The sequence below is a fragment of the Bufo bufo genome, chromosome 4 (genome assembly GCF_905171765.1).
Source record: "Bufo bufo chromosome 4, aBufBuf1.1, whole genome shotgun sequence".
Classification (NCBI taxonomy): domain Eukaryota; kingdom Metazoa; phylum Chordata; class Amphibia; order Anura; family Bufonidae; genus Bufo; species Bufo bufo.
Window position 1 is genome coordinate 425,843,782 of NC_053392.1, and position 22,791 is coordinate 425,866,572.

Consider the following 22,791-nt stretch of genomic DNA (forward strand, 5'->3'; position numbering starts at 1 on the left):
GTGTAACAGTGACATTGTTTTTGTACAGTCTTTTGCAAAATGCTGAATTGAAGCGCAGCATCTGAAACAAATGCGATTGTCTTTAAGATAAGCTTTGCGCTCTTCTAATGTCTTACTTCTGAAACTGCGACATTTTCTTAGTGGATGAGGCTTGTTGTGAATAGGACATATTTTGTCTGACTCAACTTTCTTCCTTGTGTTGTCTTCCTGATTGGCTGCAGATTTAGGCGGAACTTCTGTCTTCCTTACAGAAACTGTTGCTCTGCGTTCTCTGTAAAGTCCTGGAGGTTTCTGCTCTACCTTTGGGAAGCTTGCCGTTCTCTTGTTCAGGAAAGCAAAGCTTGGGTCATTGCGTATTTCAGCTTTGTCTTCTATGAATTCAGCGAAGAAGGCGAGCGGAGGAAATGCAACTCGATGATCTTCCTTGTATCTTGAAGCTTGAGCTACCCACCTTTCTTGCAAGTTGTAAGGAAGTTTCTCGATTATGGGCTCAACTCCACGTGCTGTATCCAGACATGAGAGACCTGGCAGATATCCACTAGACTTAGCGGCTTCTATTTCTAAGAGTAGGTCTCCCAAACCTCTCAGCTTTTGGTAATCCTTATTTGTTATTCTTGGATAGTTTTCTATCCTTTTCAGAAGAGCATCCTCGATCACTTCAGGTGATCCATAGCATTGTTCTAGTCTCCGCCACACCATTGCAAGTCCTGCTGCTGCGTCATGAACATGTACTGATCTGATCCTTTGGGCTTGCTCAGTGGACTCTGGTCCTAGCCATCTGACAAGCTGGTCAAGCTTTCCTTTCTCTGTCAGATTTAAGTCTTGGGTACCGCTCAGTAGTTTTCTGGACAGTTATCAAATTTCATGAGACCAGCGCCCACTATCTCACGGTGCATCAGGAATTTTGCCACTTCTATAGCACTTATTGCGTCTGGCGAATACTTCTCGGGTGTAAACTCAGGGTATGGCTGCGGCTGGTAAGGCTGATGAGGCGCTTGACTGAATCCACTTTGTTTAGGTGGTTGTTCTAGTCTGTTGTAAGTCTTTCTGCTATAATCCAGACTTGTATTTGCTTGAGGAGGGAGTACGCGAGCATCCGTTTGCACTCTTGGAGGGTTGGCAGATTGGTCTCTGAGCATGCGACCACTTGACTTCCCACACTGAGATTCTGATTTAGTCTTGCAATGTTGCGTAGTATCAAAGTTGCTTATTGCTGGTGGAGTCAATGAAGACCTAGGCGCGTCATTGGACTGCTGGTCGGTGTACATGGTTGCTTCTGACTGTACGTACTCACGGGTGCGTTGGATTGCGCTGTGGGATGACATCTGGTTTTCTATGCCATCGAACTGAGCTTCAGCAGCCCTTGTGAAAACTTCTGCCCCGGCTAAGGCTGCTGCAGCGTTTTTCTGCTGTTTGAGTAAGTGTAAAGATGCTTCCACTTCTGCTTTCTTTTTAAGTGCTTCAGATTCACTTTTTGCTTGCTCTCTCATCAATTCAGCTTCCTGCTCCGCATAAGAAGCCATGGCGCAAGCTGCCTCTGCTTTTGCTCTTGCCTTAGTCGCTTTGTCGCTAGCCGATGACAGACCGGTGATGCTTGAACGTCTAGAACTAGTACGCTTAGATCTTGCTGAATCGGCGCTAGCTGAAGTCAGATTTGTTTGACTGGATGCTCTAGACACTGTTGTGCATCTAGACTTGATTCTTGACAAGCTGTGTGTGTCATCCTCCTTATAGGAGCATTGAGGGTTAACTGTCAGAGTGTTGTTCTCTGTGTTCTGCATCTTGATTTAGCTGGCAGCGTGGATAATGATGATGACTGGACACAGGCAGTATCAGTGTTGTAGTGAGTGAGAGAAATTAGTTTCACTTTCGTTTCACTCCACGTGGCTGAAAGGAGTTATTAGTCCTTTTACTGCGGAGGACGATTCAAAGCTGTTTAACTGCTTCTGACAACGTTTTAAAGCCTTTTTACTGTAATGTCTCGACTGCGTGTTGCTTTAGGTACACAGCTTAACATCAAGTATAAACCGAATCCCAATGAAAGATGCGCTGGTTTACTGAACTGATGCAATCTTTACTGAGATATAATGAACAGGAATGTGTACAATAGCATTCATATGATATGATATGAGATGATATGTGGTAAAAAGGCTTTGGTGTTCGTCAGGTTTGCAATCTGTAATAGCTTTAAGATGTCCTGTGGATCTGGTCACTACAGTAACTAGAGCTGGAATGAACAGGATATGTCCCAGCAAGCCCTAGACAGTACAGAGAAGACCCGCCTCTAGGCTTCAAGAAAATGGAGGGTCTTAAAGAAACAGACACTGCTGAGTGCCAAGCATGTAATATACATTGCAAAGGCAGCACACTCGCTTTTGATCTGCTTAAATTCTGTTCAAACCTATTTTGGTGGAGTTGGTAAAGTTCGTATCTTAGATCTCGGAGTTGATTTGGAACAGTTTGGGAAGGGTTTGTTTTATCTATGGATTCTAAGTTGGTTATCGCTGCGCATAGTTGTTCTGTACGCATGCGGTTTTGCTTTTTTTAGATAGGAGGAGATACGTATGAGGTGACCTCTTACAAAAGCCTTATGGGCGCACCAGATTGTAATGGGATGGACGTCTGGGTAGAATTATGCTTAAAATATTCCATGAGTACTTCTTTAATTTGGGATTGAGTAGAAGGAAGAGACAGCTAATAATTGTTGGTACGCCAAGGAGTATACGTGGGTTGATTGAAACGTTCTGAGATTTGACAAGATATCGGTGCATGATCTGACCATGTTATGGATCCTATATTAGAGGATGTGACTTTTTGTAGGGTCCATTTGTCCACTAATATCAAGTCAATTCTCGAGTATTGTTTGTGAGGGTGAGAATAAAAAGTATAATCACGCTCTGATGCGTGTAAAACTCTCCAGGCATCATATAGATCTTGTGATAATCGGTATTGTGCGAATTGGGAGGAGGGTTGAGAAGTGGTGTGGTTTGATTTATCCATTATCGGTGATGGCGGTAAATTGAAATCCCTACATATGACCAGGGAACCTTGTTTAATGGATAAGGCAGTCGTTATTACTTCCTTGATAAATGCAAGTTGGTTTGTGTTCGGTGCATATAAGGAGACTAGTGTATATAGGGTATTATTGATGTTGCATACCACTATAACATATCTTCCTTCACTATCATTTATGCTCTGGATCAGATGAAAAGAAAGGGAGTCCTTAATAGCAATGACTACTCTTTTCTTGTTAATCGCCGGTGATGCAAATAAATTGGAGAATTTTTTATGCTTGAGTCTATACATCAAACTCATTCAAGTGGGTTTCTTAAATACAGACCATTTCACTTTTGAGGGAATTAACTTCCTTCTAAAGTAAAGATCTTTTAATTAAAAAAATAAAAATCTCTTCAATTAATGTAAATGGGCTAAATAGTCCATTTAGCCCATTTACATTAGAGATTTTAATAACCATCGCTGGTAACAAAGGAGTACAGAGCAAGTAACACTGTAAATTGCACAAAATGTAGCAGAGCAAGAGCAGGTACCTCAATCAAGGTACTTCAATTGCCCTTTAGCCTAAAAAAAAAAAAAAAAAAAAAAACACAATTTCACTTGTCACCTAAGGTTTAACAGTGGTGTTGCAATAGAAGGGAGGAAATAGGTATGAAGGAGATAGGAATGGAGATTAGGAGGAATAGAGGATTAGATAAAGTTAATCTGAACTAAATCACTTTATCTATAACAAGTAGAAACAATAAAGTCCGGTTCAAAGAGAACCAACTTGATACCAAAATGTATCCAGGTATTGACAGAGGCAGGATTAGTAGTGCAGGTGGGTTATCTCCGTAGAGAACCTGCGGTACAGAATGTAGAACATTTAAAGCAGTCTAGTGACCCCTATATAATAGAAAGGATATGTTCTTTAAAGAGGGAAGGAGTATTCTTTCTTGAGGGGGGAGAGGATTCAGGTCCACTCTTTGGTCAGGGTAGGAGGTCTTTTCTTCTGAGGTGAGATGAGGTGTCCTCATCCACCTTAGCTAAGGACCATTTCTGGAGCAGCTTCATGGTGTCGCTTGGGGAGGAGATTGTGTGTGTAATTCTGTTCTTGAAGATCAAGAGTTTTACCGTGTAGCCCCATTTGTAAGGGACATTGTGATCCCTGAGAATTTTAGTAGTGCTTGAAAATTCCCTGCGTCTGTTCAGGGTAGTTGCAGAAAGGTCAGAGAATATTAGTATATTCTTGAATCGGCCAGGGAGGTCTCGAGTTGAATTTGCTGCTTTAAGGATTAGCTCTTTGAAGTGATAGAAGTGCAGCCTGGCAATAATATCTCTGGGAGCAGTGTTAGGAGCGCTTTTGGGTTTAGGGATCCTGTTGTGCGCTCTATCAATTAGTAGATCTTTCTGTTCTGCTGTTGGTACTAAGGCGACAAAGTAATCAGTGAGGAAGTCCTTAATAGAGTCAGGGTCAACGGTTTCTGGAATTCCTCTAAATCTTAAGTTGTTACGCCTTGAACGGTCCTCAAGTTTGAGTTTTAAGACAGATATTTCGTCCTCAGCATCGTTATGTGCGTCCACCAGCTGGTTGTGGGCGTTGGAGAATTCTTCCATCTTGTCTTCAATATGGGCTGTTCTTTCTCCAATATGAGTTATATCTTTTTGTAAAACCGAGAGTGCTGTGGATATGTCCTTTTGTATAGAATGCCTTAGATCACCTAATAGAGACCTTAAAGTGGCCTCGGTAATTGGAGCAGAATAACCACTAGTAGCAGTGAGGAGGAGGAGGTGAGTGTGACTGTTGTACCTCCTGGGGCAGATTCCCTGAAGCACATATAGCTGATGTGTCTTGCAGCATGTGCTTATATGTGGCAGTTAATGGGTTGTGCTGCCTTGTGGAAGATGAGGGGTTAACAGGAGAGGAGGAGGGTGAGTTAATTGGAGGACTTCTACCTCTTGCACTTCTAGTGCGCGCTGCAAGGAGCTCACCTCCATATCCTGCCTCCGGCGCCTCGTGGTGCAGAGAGCGGGCGCCATCTTGGATTTCTCCTGCTGCTCTGAAGGTCGCGATTTTGCTCGGCGGGCCCTCTTTTCTTTTTATGCGTCCCATCATCAGAAATATTGGGAAGGTTCGGTGAGTGCCCCTGCTGTTTTGGGGTAAGTGAGGGCTCACTATCTTGCGATTTGAGCCGCTGGTGAACGGAGCTAGTGCAGCGTGCAACCGCTCAGCTCCACATCCGGACACGCCCCCAATATATAACTTTTCTCAATTGCCCGCCTCCGCTATGGAAAGTTATACTTACATGGTACCCACGACTCCTGTCCTGTGCACTGACTCTCGTGGCTTGTTTACTTGCTCCTCAGTATGAGCATGGTCATCTGCTGTGATGGGTCTCTTTTGGACAAGTCACCGCTGAAGCCAGTCATTGGCTGCACCAGAGCAGAGGAACATGGCCATGCTGGAGAGGAAGTAAACAAACCATGGACCAAAAGAACACAGGGGCGGCACGCAGGACCAGAGCTGTGGATAGCACGTAGGTAAGAACCTTCCCATATTGGAGGCAGAATGCGGGTACCTGTTAAGAGTTTACTGCCAGGCAATCCTTTTAAAGGGTACTTTCACACTAGCGTTTTTCTGGATCCGGTGATATAACAACTAATACGGTATAAAAAAAAAATAATTCAAAAATCAAAATCAAAAATAGCTCCTTCTATGTCCCAGCGCATGCACAGACTGGAAAACCGGATCTGGCAACTCGGCAATTCCTGGTACAGGATCCGGCATTAATACATCTCTATGGAAATTAATGCTGGATCCGGCAAGTGCGGTCGTGTTCCGGGATTTTAGCCGGAAATAAAATACAGCCGCAAGCTGCGGTATTTTGGTCGGTCAAATACTGTACAAGGGATGGAACGGAAGACATCCTGATGCATACTGAACGGATTGATTTCCATTCAGAATGCATTAGGACAAAACTGATGCGTTTTTTTCCAGTATTGAGACCCTTTACCGGATTTCAATCCCAGAAAAGAATAACGCTAGTGTGAAAGTACCCGAATGCAAGCACTGAATATAGCAGTTACACTTTTTTTCATGTTTTTTGTATTCACATTTAGACTTGCACACGATTCTCTATATTTCCATGACATCTACAAGGATGTGGAAATCGTATCGCCCGACGCCCAGGACATGCAGTTCCGGGCGCTGGGCAGGTAGTTAGTTCAGTAGCTTAGCCCTGCTGCGGGCAAGTTTGGCTTTGTTTACCGGAGCAGTGGATCAGCGACGAGCTGGGCGTGGAGAGGCGTTCCCATGGTGATGGGGACGCTTGAAGTTAAAATATACCATCTGATTGGAGAAAACTCAGATCCGATAGTATATTCTAAACCCGAGGTGTTCCCATGGTGATGGGGACGCACCTCTGACAGGGCGCTGCCATCCGCAGCACCTGAGGGGTTAATTGCGCGGGCGGCAGCTTCCTGTCAGAGGTCAGGTGCCGGGAATGTTTCTACAATGTTTGCATTGGTGGGCAGTGTACCCCCCCCCCCCCCCCTTCCCAGTATTAAACGGTCTCCTTGTCTTGACTTGACTTTGGGTTTCATGTATACAGAGAAAATAATCTTTATACATGATATCATTGGCTGCACCAGAGCAGAGGAACATGGCCATGCTGGAGAGGAAGTATATCGGTATACATGAAACCCAAAATCAAGACAAGCGCACCATTGGGGACAACATGCTTCGGCAGATAAGCTTATGTGATTGGTTAAATATCTTGGTGTCAGGTTCCATTTTAGTGTATAGCACTGTTTTCCAGTTATTTAATGTATAGTGCATTGGATATTTACTTAAATTTAGAAAATGTAAGTAAATATGCTTTATGTTCTAAGTAGCCTTATTACTTACATGATAGTAAGTAAATGGCCAATGTAACCATTTTACTACACTAAATTTGTTTGTACTAGATTATTGGCCATTTATGATGAAGCTGGATGGCAGAGTGTGACAATCAGGAGTTGGAAATTTGGTTTACCGACTCGACAGCCATGCTCATGTATTGCACAGATCTTTGATTGACTGTGTGATACTGTCTCACCCAGGGATAGCAATGAAAGTCACTAGATTATGTTTTTTTGTGATTTTTTTATTTATATTTCATTTATGGGAAGTGGGTACCTTTCACTAGGGAATGGTCTTCTTTTAAAGAGATAATATAAAAAAATATAAAAATACAGCCATGTTAATGCACCTTTACAGTAGGTTTAGAAACAAAAAGTCAAATAAAAACTAGTGCAAAAATTCAAGTGGTCCCCCATTTTGCAGAGAATTCATGGCTGACACGCAACAGATGGGGCTTCTGGGGTACATGAAAGAATGTTCAAGACAATTGTGCAATTATAAACCAGGAAGCATGTACACTGCATTACTTACTCTCGTCTTAAAGTTTTCAAGTTCCATAAAGAGAGGTATCCATCAGAAAATCCTACAGCCAGCTGGTTAGTTCTACTTATATAGCCGACGGTGGTGACAGCGGTTCCTGATGGGGCCAGTAACTGAAGGCACAAGTGTCGTCTCTCTCTATTAGCAGCTTCTCGAAGTTTGGGGATTTCTGCAGGTATCCCACTAATGACTTCAAGGTCTACAAATTAACAAAGTAAGTGTCAGTAACATGAAGTGATTAAAGTGAGGACTGATGGGTTATGGTGTGTTCACAAAGAGGATAGACCAGGATCTCAGCTTGTTTTTGCACGCCAAAATCAGTGTTAAAAAAGCCCAACACAAGCTTTCTATTGATTTTCAAGCAAATACGTGTTGTATGTAGTTCATGTAACAATTTATTTCTGCAAGCAGCTTTCCAATTCACATCCCAGGGAGTGGGTGGGAGTGTTGCCATATCTATTCGTCCAACTGGTGGAAGCTGCACCAGTGGCCAGAGAGTCAACTTCTGACATGGATTTCGCACATACCAGTATATTGTTCAGAAGCTTTACAGCCTTTTGAGAAGCATAAGGTATAAATATATGGTAGATTTCTACCAGAACCAGCTCCTTGCCAGCACATGGGTTTCATTAAGTGGTGCAGCTTCACTACACTAGTTTGAATGGAGGATATAAACTTTGGTGACACCACATCGACAACATGTAACCCCTGCAGCCACTCACTGGCCTCTTCAGGTGTATTATTAGCTGCAGTGGCCATGTTGACTATGTGACAGCATGGCTGAAGCCTGGCCAAACAAAGAGCGTGGGACGTAATGACATCTTCATTGGGTGAATCCGCAAAGGGTTGTCTGGTTTCACCTTGAAATTGGACAACCTCTAAGTATACACTACTGGGCTATTTCTCTACATACTGCAAGTGGCAGGTCCTAGAACTGGGAGGCCAAAAACATGCTGCCCGGTGTACCGCAGGGAAAGGATTTTTAAAAGGCTGGTGTGCTTACAAAGCGAGTCTGCTTTAATCTCATGGTTAGGAACTGTTTCCACAAATTCCAAAGGGAAAGGAAACAATTGGAGAAGTTAAAGGGGTATTCCCACTTCGCCTTTTTATACTTACCTGCTGCCACCGCGCCATTCACTTCCTGGATTCTGGCTGGGGCTGGCTTCATCTTGATTGAAGTCTTCTCCCAGCCGGGCGCTGGACTGAACGCGCACACCACTGCGCATGCGCCATGGTGACTTATTTCTGGCCAGTATAGTACAGAGCGGCGTGCGCGTTCGCAGCTCTGTACTATTCTGGCCGGGAAGAAGTCACCATCGCGAGCGGCCCAGCCGGGAGAAAAGGAGTCTTCTGCACAAGTGCAGCCACCGGGAATTATGGATTAGAGCGGTGGCCATAACCAGGGGAGACAGAGTCACAACAATGAGGTAAGTGGGGACGAATTTTATCCTTAACGGTGGGAATTTGTAAATCAAGTATATTTACAAAAATGATCACTGTCAAATCATTAACAGATTTAACGGGAACCTGTCACCGGGATTTTGTGTATAGAGCTGAGGACATGGGTTGCTAGATGGCCGCTAGCAAATCTGGAATATCCAGTCACCATAGCTCTGTGAGCTTTTATTGTGTAAAAAAAAACGATTTGATACATATGCAAATTAACCTGAGATGTGTCTTGCACGTGAGAGGAGTCAGGGAAAGGACTCATCTCAGGTTAATTTGCATATGTATCAAATCGTTTTTTTAACACTATAAAAGCACACAGAGCTATGGGGACTGGACATAGATTGCCGCTAGTACGTCCTCGAACAGCCCATGTCCTCAGCTCTATTGCCAAATTCCAGGTGACAGGTTCCCTTTAATACAGAATGCTTACTAAAATGTCGATTGAGGGGTTAAAAAAATAAAAAATTAACTCACCTCATCCACTTGCTCACGCAGAAGGCAAAGTCTGCTTTCTTCTTCTTTCAGGACCTGCAAAAGGACCTTTGATGACGTAATCACGTGGTGAGCGCGATGACGTCAGCGCGGGTCCTGCTGAATGAAAATAGAAGATCCTTCTATCTTCATTCAGCAGGACCTGCGCTGACGTCACCGCGCTCACCACGTGGCGAGTGCGATTACGTCAAAGGTCCTTTTGCAGGTCCTGAAAGAAGAAAGACGACGATGCCGGCTGCGCGAGCAACTGGATGAGCGGAGTTAGTTATTTTTTTTTTAAATCAGATCATTTTTTTAAACATTTTACAGTGTAAATACACGTTTTTCCACAATACATACAAGGATGACATAGAGACATATTGTCAATAGGACTAATAACAAAAAGGGCACCAAACTATGTGTATTAATCCAGTTCCATTCCAACCTCCCCCCCCTAACCCATCCCACCACACCCTAACCTAGAAAAAACAAAGGCACATTTTTAAACATTTCTATTCAGACGTCGAAACGCCAGCCATGGATCCCACAATTTTTCAAATTTCGCTGGGCATCCACGCTTCTGGTACACCATCCGTTCATAACTCAGCATTGTGTCAACCGCACTTAGGAATTCGCCTAGGATTGGCGGCGCTGTCTGTATCCAATGTAGGGCTATTAACTTCCTAGCGACATATAACATTCTCCCTATAGCTATTTTATGCACCTGCCCAGTGGCCAATTCAGAGACATATCCTAACACACACACTTTCGGGTCAGAGGGTATTCATACCTTGTATACATCCTGTATTGTCTGACGTACCAACTCCCAGTATCTCCCTAACCTCTCGCATGTCCACATCATATGCAACAAATCTGCAGACATCACAGAGCATCTTGGACACTCATCCGTGGGTCTGAACCCTATACGGAACAAAAAAAAACGCAATTAGACTTACCGGTAATTCCGTTTCCTTGAATCCACCATGACGGCCCACATTGAGATTGACCCTTGACCTCTGTAGGGGCAGGAACACATAGAGAGTTTAAATTCCCCCCACCCCTCCACCTCCTCAGTGCTTTACAAATTATCCGAAAGGTGGAAAAGAGAGTAATAGATATTGATTCATACCCTTAAACTCGTATTTTATATTTTTTTTTTATTACACATATATGATATGTGTTTTTTTTTTTTTTTTTTTGGGATGGGAATAGTACGGGGCCGTCATGGTGGATTCAAGGAAACGGAATTACCGGTAAGTCTAATTGCGGTTTTTCCATTTCATCCACCACGACGGCCCACATTGAGATGTATCAAATGACTACATGGGTGGGGATATGGCCTGTATAATCTTCCGACCAAAAAGAGCCTCATTCGAGTCTGGAAGATTAAGGCGATAGTGTCTTACAAAGGTGTTTGTGCTAGCCCAGGTTGCGGCCCTACAAATCTGGTCTAGTGAGACGCCTCTTTTTTCAGCCCAAGAGGAGGCAGTGGCCCTAGTGGAATGGGCTTTAATATTGCCAGGACTGGGCTTGTCCTGTATCCTGTAGCAACACTCGATGGTGGACCTGATCCATCTAGCTATGGAGGATTTAGCTAGCTTCTTCCCTTTATTTTTTCCAGAGAACTGAACTAGGAGATTATTATCTATCCTAAGAGCCCTGGTAGCCTCTAGGTATTGAATTACTGTATCCTTAACGTCTAAGAGGTACATGTTATCACTAGACCCTGCAACTTCGGACCTAGTGATAGAAGGTAGAAAGATCTGCTGTTCCTGGTGGAAGGAGGAGACTACTTTAGGGAGGAACCCAGGGTCGAGCGTTAGGCGGATGTGATCATTACAGATTTGGAGATATGGTTCCCTGCAGGAGAGGGCCTGAAGTTCTCCAATACGTCTGGCTGAAGTAATTGCTATCAGGAAAGCAGTCTTCAGAGAAAGGTGTTTTAAGGAGATCTCTGATAACGGTACAAATGGAGGCTTTGTTAGGCCTTCTAGGACGATGTTCAAGTCCCAAGTTGGAGCTCTAGATTTAAGGGTGGGTCTTAACCTTGAAGCTGCTCTAATAAACCTCCTGACCCATCTGTGATTGGCTAAGCTGCAGTCGTAGAAGGTACTGAGGGCTGATATTTGTACTTTCAGAGTACTAGGTCTCAGACCTAATTCCAGACCGCTCTGGAGGAAGTCCAGAATCTTGTTGATGGGAGGAGAAGAGGTGTCCGGGTGATCAATTCCTAACCAAGAACAGTATCTTTTCCATATCTTTAAATAGATGGAAGATGTCACTTTTTTTCTACTGGCCTTGAGCATGAGAATCACCTTATCTGACAGGCCTCTGTTCTTTAAGGTTTCGCTCTCAGGATCCAGGCTGCCAGTCTGAAGATTCCTGGGTCTGGATGCAGAAGTGGGCCCTGGACTAGGATGTCTCTCTAAAAAGGAATTTCCCAGGGATCCTCCAGCGATAGCTGTCTTCGAGTAGAGAACCAGCTCCTCTTTGGCCATAGGGGGGCTATTAGGATGAGAGTAGTTGGTTCTCCTAGAAGCTTCTGGATGACTCGCGGTAATAGTGGTATCGGGGGAAATGCATAAGCCAGTCTCCAATTCCACTGAATTGATAGGGCGTCTATTGCCCACGGGCCGTCCTCCTGGTTTAGGGAGCAAAAGCATTCTACCTGCGTATTTTTTCTTGAAGCGAATAAGTCTACTTCCGGATGACCCCATCTTTTTGAGATCCTCTGGAAGATCTTTCGGTTCAGGGACCATTCCCCTGGATCTATTTTTTCCCTGCTCAGGTAGTCTGCTACTGTGTTTTCGCAGCCCTTTAAATGGATGGCGGAGAGCGACAGGGTGTTCTCTTCTGCCCAGGAGAAGATTTTCATTGCTACAGCGCCCAACAGGCGTGACCTTGTCCCTCCTTGGTGTCGTAGGTATGCCACAGTTGTGGTATTGTCGGATAGAATCTTTAGATGATGACCCCTCAGTAGGTCTTCTCCTTTTGTTAATGCTTCGAGGACAGCGTACAGCTCTCTGTAATTGGAGGATCTTTTTCTTATGTCTTCTGGCCAAGTACCCTGTAGAAGATGGTCTCCTATTTTTGCTCCCCAGCCTTCCAGACTTGCGTCTGTTATTACCTGAACGGCCGGGTAGTTCCGCCACTGTAGACCTCCAAGCAGTCTTCTTCTTTCTTTCCACCAGCTTAGATCCGATTTTACGGACTGAGGAATCCATATATTTTTGTCTAGGTTTGTCTGTCTTCCATCCCATACACTTAGGATCCAACTCTGGATTACCCTTGTGTGGCTTTGGCACCAGGCAACCGAGGGGATGCAGGCAGTTAGACTTCCGAGAAGACTCATGGACCGTCTGATGGAGCACCTGTGAGAACTCTGAAACATTCGGATCTTCTCTACTAGCGCCACTGTTTTGTCCTGGGGAAGAAAGGTCTTTAACAGGGCTGAGTCCAGTTCTACGCCTAGGAATCTTATTCTTCTGGATGGGATCAGAGTGGATTTTTTTTATATTTATGATCCAACCCAGATCTTTTAGCAACTCTGAGAATCTCCGAGTTGCAGACAGATTTTCGGCTTCTGTATTGCCAAGAATAAGGAAGTCGTCTAGGTATGGGATAATTGTTATACCTTCCTGACGAAGATAGGCCACCATTTCCACTACCACCTTTGTGAAGACCCTGGGGGCCGAGGAGATGCCGAAAGGGAGGGCGACATATTGAAAATGGTGGATCAAGCCGTCCGGCCCTTTTAGGGAGAATCTTAAGTACTTTTGAGAAAGATGATGAATAGGAATATGGTAGTATGCGTCTTTGAGGTCGATTGACGACATAAACGCTCCTTTCTGGATTAGGGGAATAGTGGATGTGATGGTTTCCATCCTGAATTTCCTGTATAAGATGGATCTGTTTAGAGGTTTTAGATTTATGATGGTTCGCAGGGATTGGTTTGGTTTCTTTACTAGGAAGAGGTTGGAGTAGAAACCTCTCCTTTGTTCTAGTTGCGGGACCCTCTGAATTACCCCTAGATCTAAGAGGTCTCGGACGCCCTGCCATATTTTTGGAAGCTCTGTTTTGTTCTGGGATGAGATGCAGAATCTTCTTGGGGGGATTGATGTGAATTCTATCTTGTAGCCTTGAGAGACTACGTTTAGAACCCAGGGATTTGAGGTGATCTGCTCCCAAGATGGTAAGAACCCCTTCAGTCTCCCCCCTACTCTGGCGTCATTGCTGTTTATTTTGACGGTTTTGGGGATTGAGAATGAAGCCTCTCCCTCTTCCCCCTTTGGGATAGCTCCACCTGCCAGTTTTTCCTTTCCCCCTGTAGGATCTCTGCTGGGGCTGGAACTGACGAAAGGGCTTCTTTCTAGACTCCTTGTCCTCCGGAAATCCCTTCTTATCCGCCGCTCCCTCTAAAATCTTATCTAGAGTGGGACCAAAGACAAACTCCCCAGAAAATGGGATAGAACAGAGTTTGGCTTTGGAAGCCTTGTCCCCTGACCATGCTTTCATCCATAATGCTCGCCTGGCTGCGTTAGAGAGAGCAGCGTCTTTGGCTGAGAAACGGATGGATTCCGCAGAGGCATCCGCTAAGAATGCTGTGGCGGAACGAAGGAGTGGAATAGACTCCCTGATTTCTTCTCTTGGGGTCTTATTTTTTAGGTGTTCGTCCAATTCCCCCAGCCATATATACATAGCCCTGGCTACTGAAGTTGCTGCAATGTTTGCTTTTACCCCAAACATTGCTGACTCCCAGGATCTTTTTAGGAGCCCGTCTGCCTTTCTGTCCATTGGATCACCCAATTGGGAGGAATCCTCAAAGGGAAGAGCGGTTTTCTTTACAACCTTAGCCACCTGTATGTCGACTTTGGGGGTCTGATTATAGAAACATAGAATGTGTCGGCAGATAAGAACCATTTGGCCCATCTAGTCTGCCCAATATACTGAATACTATGGATAGCCCCCGGCCCTATCTTATATGAAGGATGGCCTTATGCCTATCCCATGCATGCTTAAACCCCTTCACTGTATTTGCAGCTACCACTTCTGCAGGAAGGCTATTCCATGCATCCACTACTCTCTCAGTAAAGTAATACTTCCTTATATTACTTTTAAACCTTTGCCCCTCTAATTTAAAACTGTGTCCTCTTGTGGTAGTTTTTCTTCTTTTAAATATGCTCTCTTCCTTTACCGAGTTGATTCCCTTTATGTATTTAAAAGTTTCTATCATATCCCCTCTGTCTCTTCTTTCTTCCAAGCTATACATATTAAGGTCCTTTAACCTTTCCTGGTAAGTTTTATCCTGCAATCCATGTACTAGTTTAGTAGCTCTTCTCTGAACTCTCTCTAGAGTATCTATATCCTTCTGGAGATATGGCCTCCAGTACTGCGCACAATACTCCAAGTGAGGTCTCACCAGTGTTCTGTACAGCGGCATAAGCACTTCACTCTTTCTACTGCTTATACCTCTCCCTATACATCCAAGCATTCTGCTGGCATTTCGTGCTGCTCTATTACATTGTCTTCCCACCTTTAAGTCTTCTGAAATAATTACTCCTAAATCCCTTTCCTCAGATACTGAGGTCAGGACTGTGTCAAATATTCTATATTCTGCCCTTGGGTTTTTACGCCCCAGGTGCATTATCTTGCACTTATCCACATTAAATTTCAGTTTCCAGAGTTCTGACCATTCTTCTAGTTTTCCTAAATCCTTTTCCATTTGGCGTTTCCCTCCAGGAACATCAACCCTGTTACATATCTTTGTGTCATCAGCAAAAAGACAAACCTTACCAGCAAGGCCTTTTGCAATATCACTTATGAAGATATTAAACAAAATCGGTCCCAGTACAGATCCCTGTGGAACCCCACTGGTAACATGACCTTGTTTTGAATGTTCTCCATTGACTACAACCCTCTGTTGTCTGTCACTCAGCCACTGCCTAATCCACTCAACAATATGGGAGTCCATGCTCAATGACTGCAGTTTATTGATAAGTCTTCTATGTGGGACAGTGTCAAAAGCCTTACTAAAATCTAGATATGCGATGTCTACTGCACCTCCACCGTCTATTATTTTATTCACCCAGTCAAAAAAATCTATAAGATTTGTTTGACATGATCTCCCTGAAGTAAACCCATGTTGTTTTTCATCTTGCAATCCATGGGATTTTAGATGTTCCACAATCCTATCCTTTAATAGGGTTTCCATTAATTTGCCTACTATTGATGTCAGACTCACTGGTCTATAGTTGCTCGATTCCTCCCTACTACCTTTCTTGTGAATGGGCACGACATTTGCCAATTTCCAATCTTCCGGGACGACTCCTGTTACTAATGATTGGTTAAATAAATCTGTTAACGGTTTTGCCAGCTCACCACTAAGCTCTTTTAATAATTTTGGGTGTATCTCATCAGGCCCCTGTGACTTATCTGTCTTCACCTTAGACAGCAAACTTAGAACATCTTCCTCTGTAAAGATACATGCATCAAACGATTTAATAGTCATTCTTTCTAGTGGAGGTCCTTTTTCTTTTGTAAAAACTGAACAGAAGTATTCATTAAGGCAGTCGGCTAGCCCTTTATTCTCTTCTACATACCTTCCGTCCTTTGTTTTTAATTTAGTTATTCCTTGTTTTAATTTCCTTTTTTCATTTATATATCTGAAGAATGTCTTATCCCCTTTTTTCATAGACTGAGCTAGTTTTTCTTCTGCCTGCGCTTTAGAAGTTCTTATAACTTGCTTGGCCTCTCTCTGCCTAATCTTGTAGATTTCCTTATCTTCATTGCTCTGGGTTTTTTTATAATTACAAAATGCTAGCTTTTTAATGATTTGGGCCACTTCTGCCGAGTACCACATTGGTCTCCTCCTTTTTTTGCTTTTACTGACGAGTCTAATGCAATTTTCTGTTGCCTTCAATAATGCACCTTTTAAGTAGTCCCATTTCTCCTGGACTCCATGTAATCCGTTCCAGTCTGATAAGGACTCATTTATGACTAATTTCATTTTTGAAAAGTCTGTTTTTCTAAAATCTAAAACTTTTGTTTTTGTGTGGTGGGACTCTTTCACAGTTCTTATATTAAACCACACTGACTGGTGATCACTAGATCCCAAGGTTTCGCCTACAATGACATCATATACCGAATCCCCATTTGTGAATACCAAATCCAAAATGGCCTCCCTCCGGGTTGGCTCCTCAACCACTTGTTGTAGAGATAACCCCAGTAGGGAATTTAGAATATCTGTACTCCTGGTAGAACTTGCTATTTTGGTTTTCCAGTTTATATCTGGAAGATTGAAATCTCCCATAATGATAACCTCTCCTTTCATTGTCATTTTAGCTATTTCTTCAACTAGTAGATCATCTAGTTCTTTAACTTGACCAGGTGGTCTATATATCACACCTACACGAGTTACTGCATGGTTAGCAAACTGCAACGTAACCCAAACTGACTCTATGTTGGCCTCACCAACTTGTATTAGGTTAGATTTAATGCTATCTTTCACATACAGGGCCACTCCTCCTCCTTTCTTGCCTTCTCTGTCTCTTCTGTATAAAGAGTACCCTGGTATGGTTATGTCCCAGTCATTTCTTTCATTAAACCATGTCTCCGTAACAGCCACTAAATCTACATTCTCAGATGCCATTATTGACCCAAGTTCATTGATTTTTTTACCTAAACTGCGAGCATTTGTGCTTCTGACCTGTTCTGGCATTGTTTCGGGGGGCAATTGGACTCTTATTTTCACTTTTGCCCCCCCTTCCTAGTTTAAATACTCTTTCGCAAATTCTTGGAGCTGTTCACTAAGAACATTTGTTCCTTTGAGAGAAAGATGCAAACCATCTTTTTTGTACAGTTCCTTTCTATTCCAAGTAGAGCTATCATGAGAAACAAAGCCAAATCCTTGCTCTTGACACCATTTACCAAGCCATATGTTGAACTCCTTTATGCGCCTCTGCCTATCATTCTGAACATTATGCACAGGCAGAACTTCAGAAAATGAAATGGTGGATGCAAAATCCTGTACGTCATTACCAAGTGTGATAAAATATTTTTTCACCTCTGACACTTCATTGCAAGCCAGGTCATTTGTCCCTAGATGGACAAGAACATCCACGTCCCCTTCCTGCTTTGCTTGCTTAACAATATTAATAATACGTCTTCTATCTCTTCTAGCAGTAGCCCCAGGGAGACATCTCACAAAACCATTTTCTTTAAGCTCCACACTTCTTATGATTGAATCACCCAGCAACAGCTGCATCCTTTGAGACTTCACTTTATCTTTTTTGTTGCATACATTAGACATAGGAGTCGATGGTTTCTCACCCTCTGTGCTTGAGTCCATATCCATGTTGTCCTTACATTCTGAGAGTGCTGCAAATGAATTATGGAGAACCACCGACTGTGGGACATGTCTTCTATCCACCACTCTAAGACTTCCAGAACCTACATTAACCCATCTGCCATTTCTGGGGGTCCTCTGTGGCAGTGGCATTGCAGCAGTCCTAGCTGGAGTTTGTTTAACAGATAATTTAAATATTTCAGCTTTCAAAAATGCAATTTCCTGCTGCAGTAAGGAGAACTGTCTACAGATCTGACAGCATCCGAATCTCCAAAGAGTGGAACATGAAATAAATGCACAACAATTCCTGCACTGAACCAAGTCTGCCATTTTAAAGAGGAGAAAAAAAATAAAAAAATAAATTTGTAACTTTAAATCAAACAAATCTTACCTTTTTTTTTTTGTATTGTTTCCACCTTCCAGCCTACCTCCTGACTATCTCCTGCAATATCTCTTTACTAGTACTTAATGTAGTACTTGAAGCTAGTACTTTCAGCTAATGAATTAGGCCAGCTAATGAGTCTGTCTCTATATATACACACACTCCTTCCCAAACTCCTCCCCCAGCAACAAATGTAACACCTTAGTGAGCTAGGCTCATTAGCAAACGCACAATAGCAAACAGCTGACCGAATTCCTTACCTCTTCTCAAGCAATGATCAGCAAAAACAACACAGATGAGCCAGTTGGAGACTCTAAGCCAATCTCTTGCAGTATCTCTTGAATCTCTTTAGTCTGCTGCAATATCTCTTTACTAGTACTTAATGTAGTACTTGAAGCTAGTACTTTCAGCTATATATTTTGCTTTCTGCTGGATCAAAGCAGAGTCGGTTCCTGAACTCCTTGGGGACACCTAATCTCTTCTCAGGATCTGACCACTCCTCCATAATCATCTCCCGTATATTCTCGTTTATAGGGAAGACGATGGAAGTCTTGGATCTAAGGCCGCCAAACATTTCATCCTGGACGGTCCGGGGTCTAGGGGTATCCTCAATTCCCATTGTGGACCTGACTGCTCTGAGTAAATCCTCCATCTCGTCTGTGGAGAAAAAATATTTTTTGTCCTCCAAAATTTCCCCCTCTGACAAGGGGTCCTCAGCAGGAATCTGTCTGGATGTGACGGAAGCTTCCTCTACATCCTCGCCCTCAGATGAGGAGACGACCGACAGTTTGCGTTTCTTGGGAGGGTTGGGGACACTAGCGGGGACAGACATAGTGGCCAAAGATGATCTGATTTCGTCCGTAATAAAAGTTTTCATTTCGGACAGAATATCTGGTTGCTCTTCCTTCCATATTTCGGCAGTACAAGGCTTGCACAGCCTTTTTTTGTAATTTTCAGGTAACCTTCTTGAGCATGCACAGCACTTTGAGAGCTTTGCTTTAGTTTTAGATTCTTTGCTGCCCTGGAGGAAGCAACCAGATATACCATGCTTAGAATTGGAACAGAAGTAAAATTCAAAATACAATTTCCCCCCAGAGGGGACTCACTGTACTGATGGCCAAAGGATCAGAGCCTTCCTGGCGAGGAGTAGGTGCTTCAGACATCGCGGTGCAGCAGGCAAAGGCTGACAACCGCGTTTTTTTAAAATCTTGTCCCGGCGTCTGACGTCATCAAGCAGCGCCCCGACTGACAGCGTGAGCCTGCGCCGCACCAGCTTGTAGAAAAAGGTACGTGCGCCGCCCGGCCCGCCTCTAATGCGCTTCATGCGCCGCACCACTCCTCCTGCCGGGTCACCTGAGAGGAAGGGCGCCAAGCGCCGCGCGCGAGGCGCCTTGTGAAGCTGGCACCCCCGACTTTTACCCAGAGGAGGGAAGGAAGTCTGAGGTAGGGAAGGACCGCAGGCCTCAGCATAAGCTAAGACGAGGGTCCTTGTTGCTCCAAGCTGGCCAGCCTTAGCCCCTGCCGTGGGAGGCCAGCAGGAGATTCCTGTAAGAGAATAAAGCTACTACCCTCCTAGAAGGAGGGCTCTCTCTACATGTTGGCCCCTGTAGGGGCAGGAAAGCACTGAGGAGGTGGAGGGGTGGGGGGAATTTAAACTCTCTATGTGTTCCTGCCCCTACAGAGGTCAAGGGTCAATCTCAATGTGGGCCGTCATGGTGGATGAAATGGAAAAACCGGTGTTTTGTAGACCCTATGGACAATAAACAGCTGCGAGAGTTTACGTCCTTCACTCAAGGAAGAGAGAGGTATCGCCTCCAGTATGTCAGACCATTGGTCATCAGTTAATTCGCCAACATCTTTCTCCCATTTACTTTTAGCCGTAAGCGGATGCGACATTAGAAACTTCTCAAGCAGCAGCTTGTATATACAGGAAATCATACCTCTCCTCGCCCCCCTGGACAGAATCTGGTGCAATGCAGCATCTCTCCCTGCCACCTCAGTCGTACCTTTAAATGTAGAGTTGTATGCATGTCTCACCTGAAGGTACTTATAAAAGTGAGTTCTAGGCAGATCATACTTCTCTTGAAATCTGGCAAATGACATGAACTTCTTTTCCTCCAAAAGATGGCCCAACCTCAGAATACCCTTCCTTTTCCATGCCCCAAACTCAGACAGGGAGAGGAATTCCGGCAGCACAGGATTGCCCCACAGTGGAGTATATTCCGTATTGCCGAAAACCCCCCTCAGGAGCTTGACCTTATTCCATACGGACTGCATCAAGTGTCCCAAATCGCCCATCGGACCACTCTTTCCAGCCCCCCTAGTCTCAAGGATCAGCATTAGGTCATTAGAGGACAAGCAATGTTTAAACAACTGACACGACATCTCACTCGACTCCAGTTCCATCCACCCCTTAAAATGTTGGCATTGTGCAGCCAGGAAGTACACCCAGGGGTTTGGCACTGCAAGGCCCCCTTCTGTTTTAGGATATTGCAACGTTTCAAGCTTAATTCTCGGTTGCCCCTTCCGCCATATGAGCTCCCTGAAAGTAGCATTGATAGGAACAAATTTGGATTTTGACAGCCAGACCGGGGAGTTATGTAGAACATAGAGTAGCTGGGGCATCAACACCATTTTAACGAGATTAGCTCTTCCCGCCACCGACAGATATAGTTTACACCATGCCTTAGTCTTATTACGAAATTTGATAACCAACGGGTCAAAGTTAAGGCGCCCAAAGTCTCGGATTCTCGGAGATATATGGATACCCAAATACTTAAAGGTTGCTACACATGGAATATTTCTGTCTCGCACTGTCTGTGATTGCACTTGCCCGTCGAGCAGCATAAATCGCCGACTTACTCCAGTTAATAGTCAGACCCGACAGATCCCCGAAGCAATCAATGATTTTCATAGCCGCTTCCAACGATGGACCAGTATCTCCCAGAAAAAGCAAGGTGTCATCTGCAAACATCGCCACTTTATTATTAACTGTCCCATATTGGAACCCCCGGATGTCCATTGATTTACGAATTGCTGCGGCTAATGGCTCAATCGCAACTGCAAATAGCAGAGGCGACAACGGGCACCCCTGTCTAGTACCCCGGCCCAGACAGAACTTGGGGGACACCCCTCCATTCGCCCTGATACATGCTTCGGGTTTAGAGTATAGCACCTGGACCCAGGATATATACTCATCTCCAAATCCCATATACGCCATAACTCTCCACAGGAATCGCCACTCAATGCTGTCAAAGGCCTTGGCCGCATCCAAAGAAAGGATAGCTCTATCTCCAACATTATCAGCTGGAAGTTGAATACTGGCAAACACTCTTCTAATATTAATTGACGTTGATTTCTGAGGCATGAAGCCAGTCTGGTCAGAGTGTATGATAGACAGAATCACTTTAGACAGACGCATGGCCAAGACCTTTGCAAGCAACTTAACATCAGTGGAGAGTAACGATATCGGTCTATATGAGTCAGGGAGAGAGTGATCCTTGTCCGGCTTAGGAATGACTACTATTACCGCCTTCTGCATAGACGGAGGAAGCTCCCCCCTCTCCTTGGAACAATTGAATACCTTCAGATAGGGTTGTTGCGGGTATCGAAATTTCGATACCCAATCGATACTTTTGTCCCGGTATCGATACGATACCGGGATTTCCGTTTTTTCGATACTGGGCTGCGCTTCTGCGCAGTCTAGTATCTCTGAACATGAGCGCGCTGCTATCGGCGCGCTCATGTTCTCTCTCAGCAGCACGGGGAGAAGGAAGCTGTCCTCCCTCCCCCTGTGCTGCTGCCGCTGCCACCAATGAGAAGAGAGGGGCGGAGGAGGGGCGGCAATGATTAGAGAGGGGCGGAGGAGGGGCGGCAATGAGAAGAGAGGGGCGGCAATGAGAAGAGAGGGGGTGGAGGAGGGGCGGCAATGAGAAGAGAGGGGCGGAGGAGGGGCGGGCGCACTGCGCCACCAATGATAGGATTACTATCGGAGCGATGGGAGGAGACATCAGCTTCACTAGTGGGCGTTCCTTTTCCCTGCGCTGCGATTGGACAGCGCTACAGCCAGGGAGAAGGAACGCCCACTAGTGAAGCTGATGTCTCCTCCCATCGCTCCGATAGTAATCAGCAGCATGTGGAGCAGGAGAGGAGACAGTAATGGGGCACTGCGGGCGAACGGAGCGGCGCCCAGGACTAATGGTGAGTGCTGAGACATCGCTGGGCGCCGCTCTGTGTGGCCTAATAGTGAAAGTCTGGACTCATATACAGTAGTCAGTCTTTAACACATACAGGAGGCGGGTGCCGGCAGCAGAATCCCATTGCCGGCACCCTGCCCCTGACAGGGAGCTGCGATCAGCGGCAGTTAACTGCCGCTGATCTGCTAGTACCCGCCTCCTGTATAAAGGGGTAAAATCATTGGTGGTGCAGTGTGCCCCCCCCCCCTCAATCCCCCCATCCCATTAAAATCATTGGTGGCACAGTGCGCCGGCCCCTCTCAACCCTCCAGTATTAAAATCATTGGTGGCAGTGGCCACAGGGACCTCTCCACTCCCCCTCATTGGTGGTGCAGTGGCAGCTTCTGATCGGAGCCCCAGCTGTGTAAGCCTGGGGCTCCGATCGGTTACCATGGCAGCCAGGACGCTACAGAAGCCCTGGTTGCCATGGTAACATCCCTGATGCTGTGTGCACAAAGCACAGAGCAGCAGGGAC

General features: G+C 44.8%; 1 protein-coding gene across 2 annotated transcripts in view; it reads right to left on the minus strand.

The window, feature by feature from the left end:
• AHCTF1 (AT-hook containing transcription factor 1) overlaps positions 1-22,791 on the minus strand; it is a 289,329-nt gene that overhangs the window by 261,216 nt on the left and 5,322 nt on the right. For both annotated transcript variants that reach the window (XM_040429321.1, XM_040429320.1), the window contains exon 5: positions 7,427-7,634. In XM_040429321.1, the coding sequence (XP_040285255.1) occupies positions 7,427-7,634 (208 nt within the window). The remainder of the gene's footprint in view (positions 1-7,426; positions 7,635-22,791) is intronic.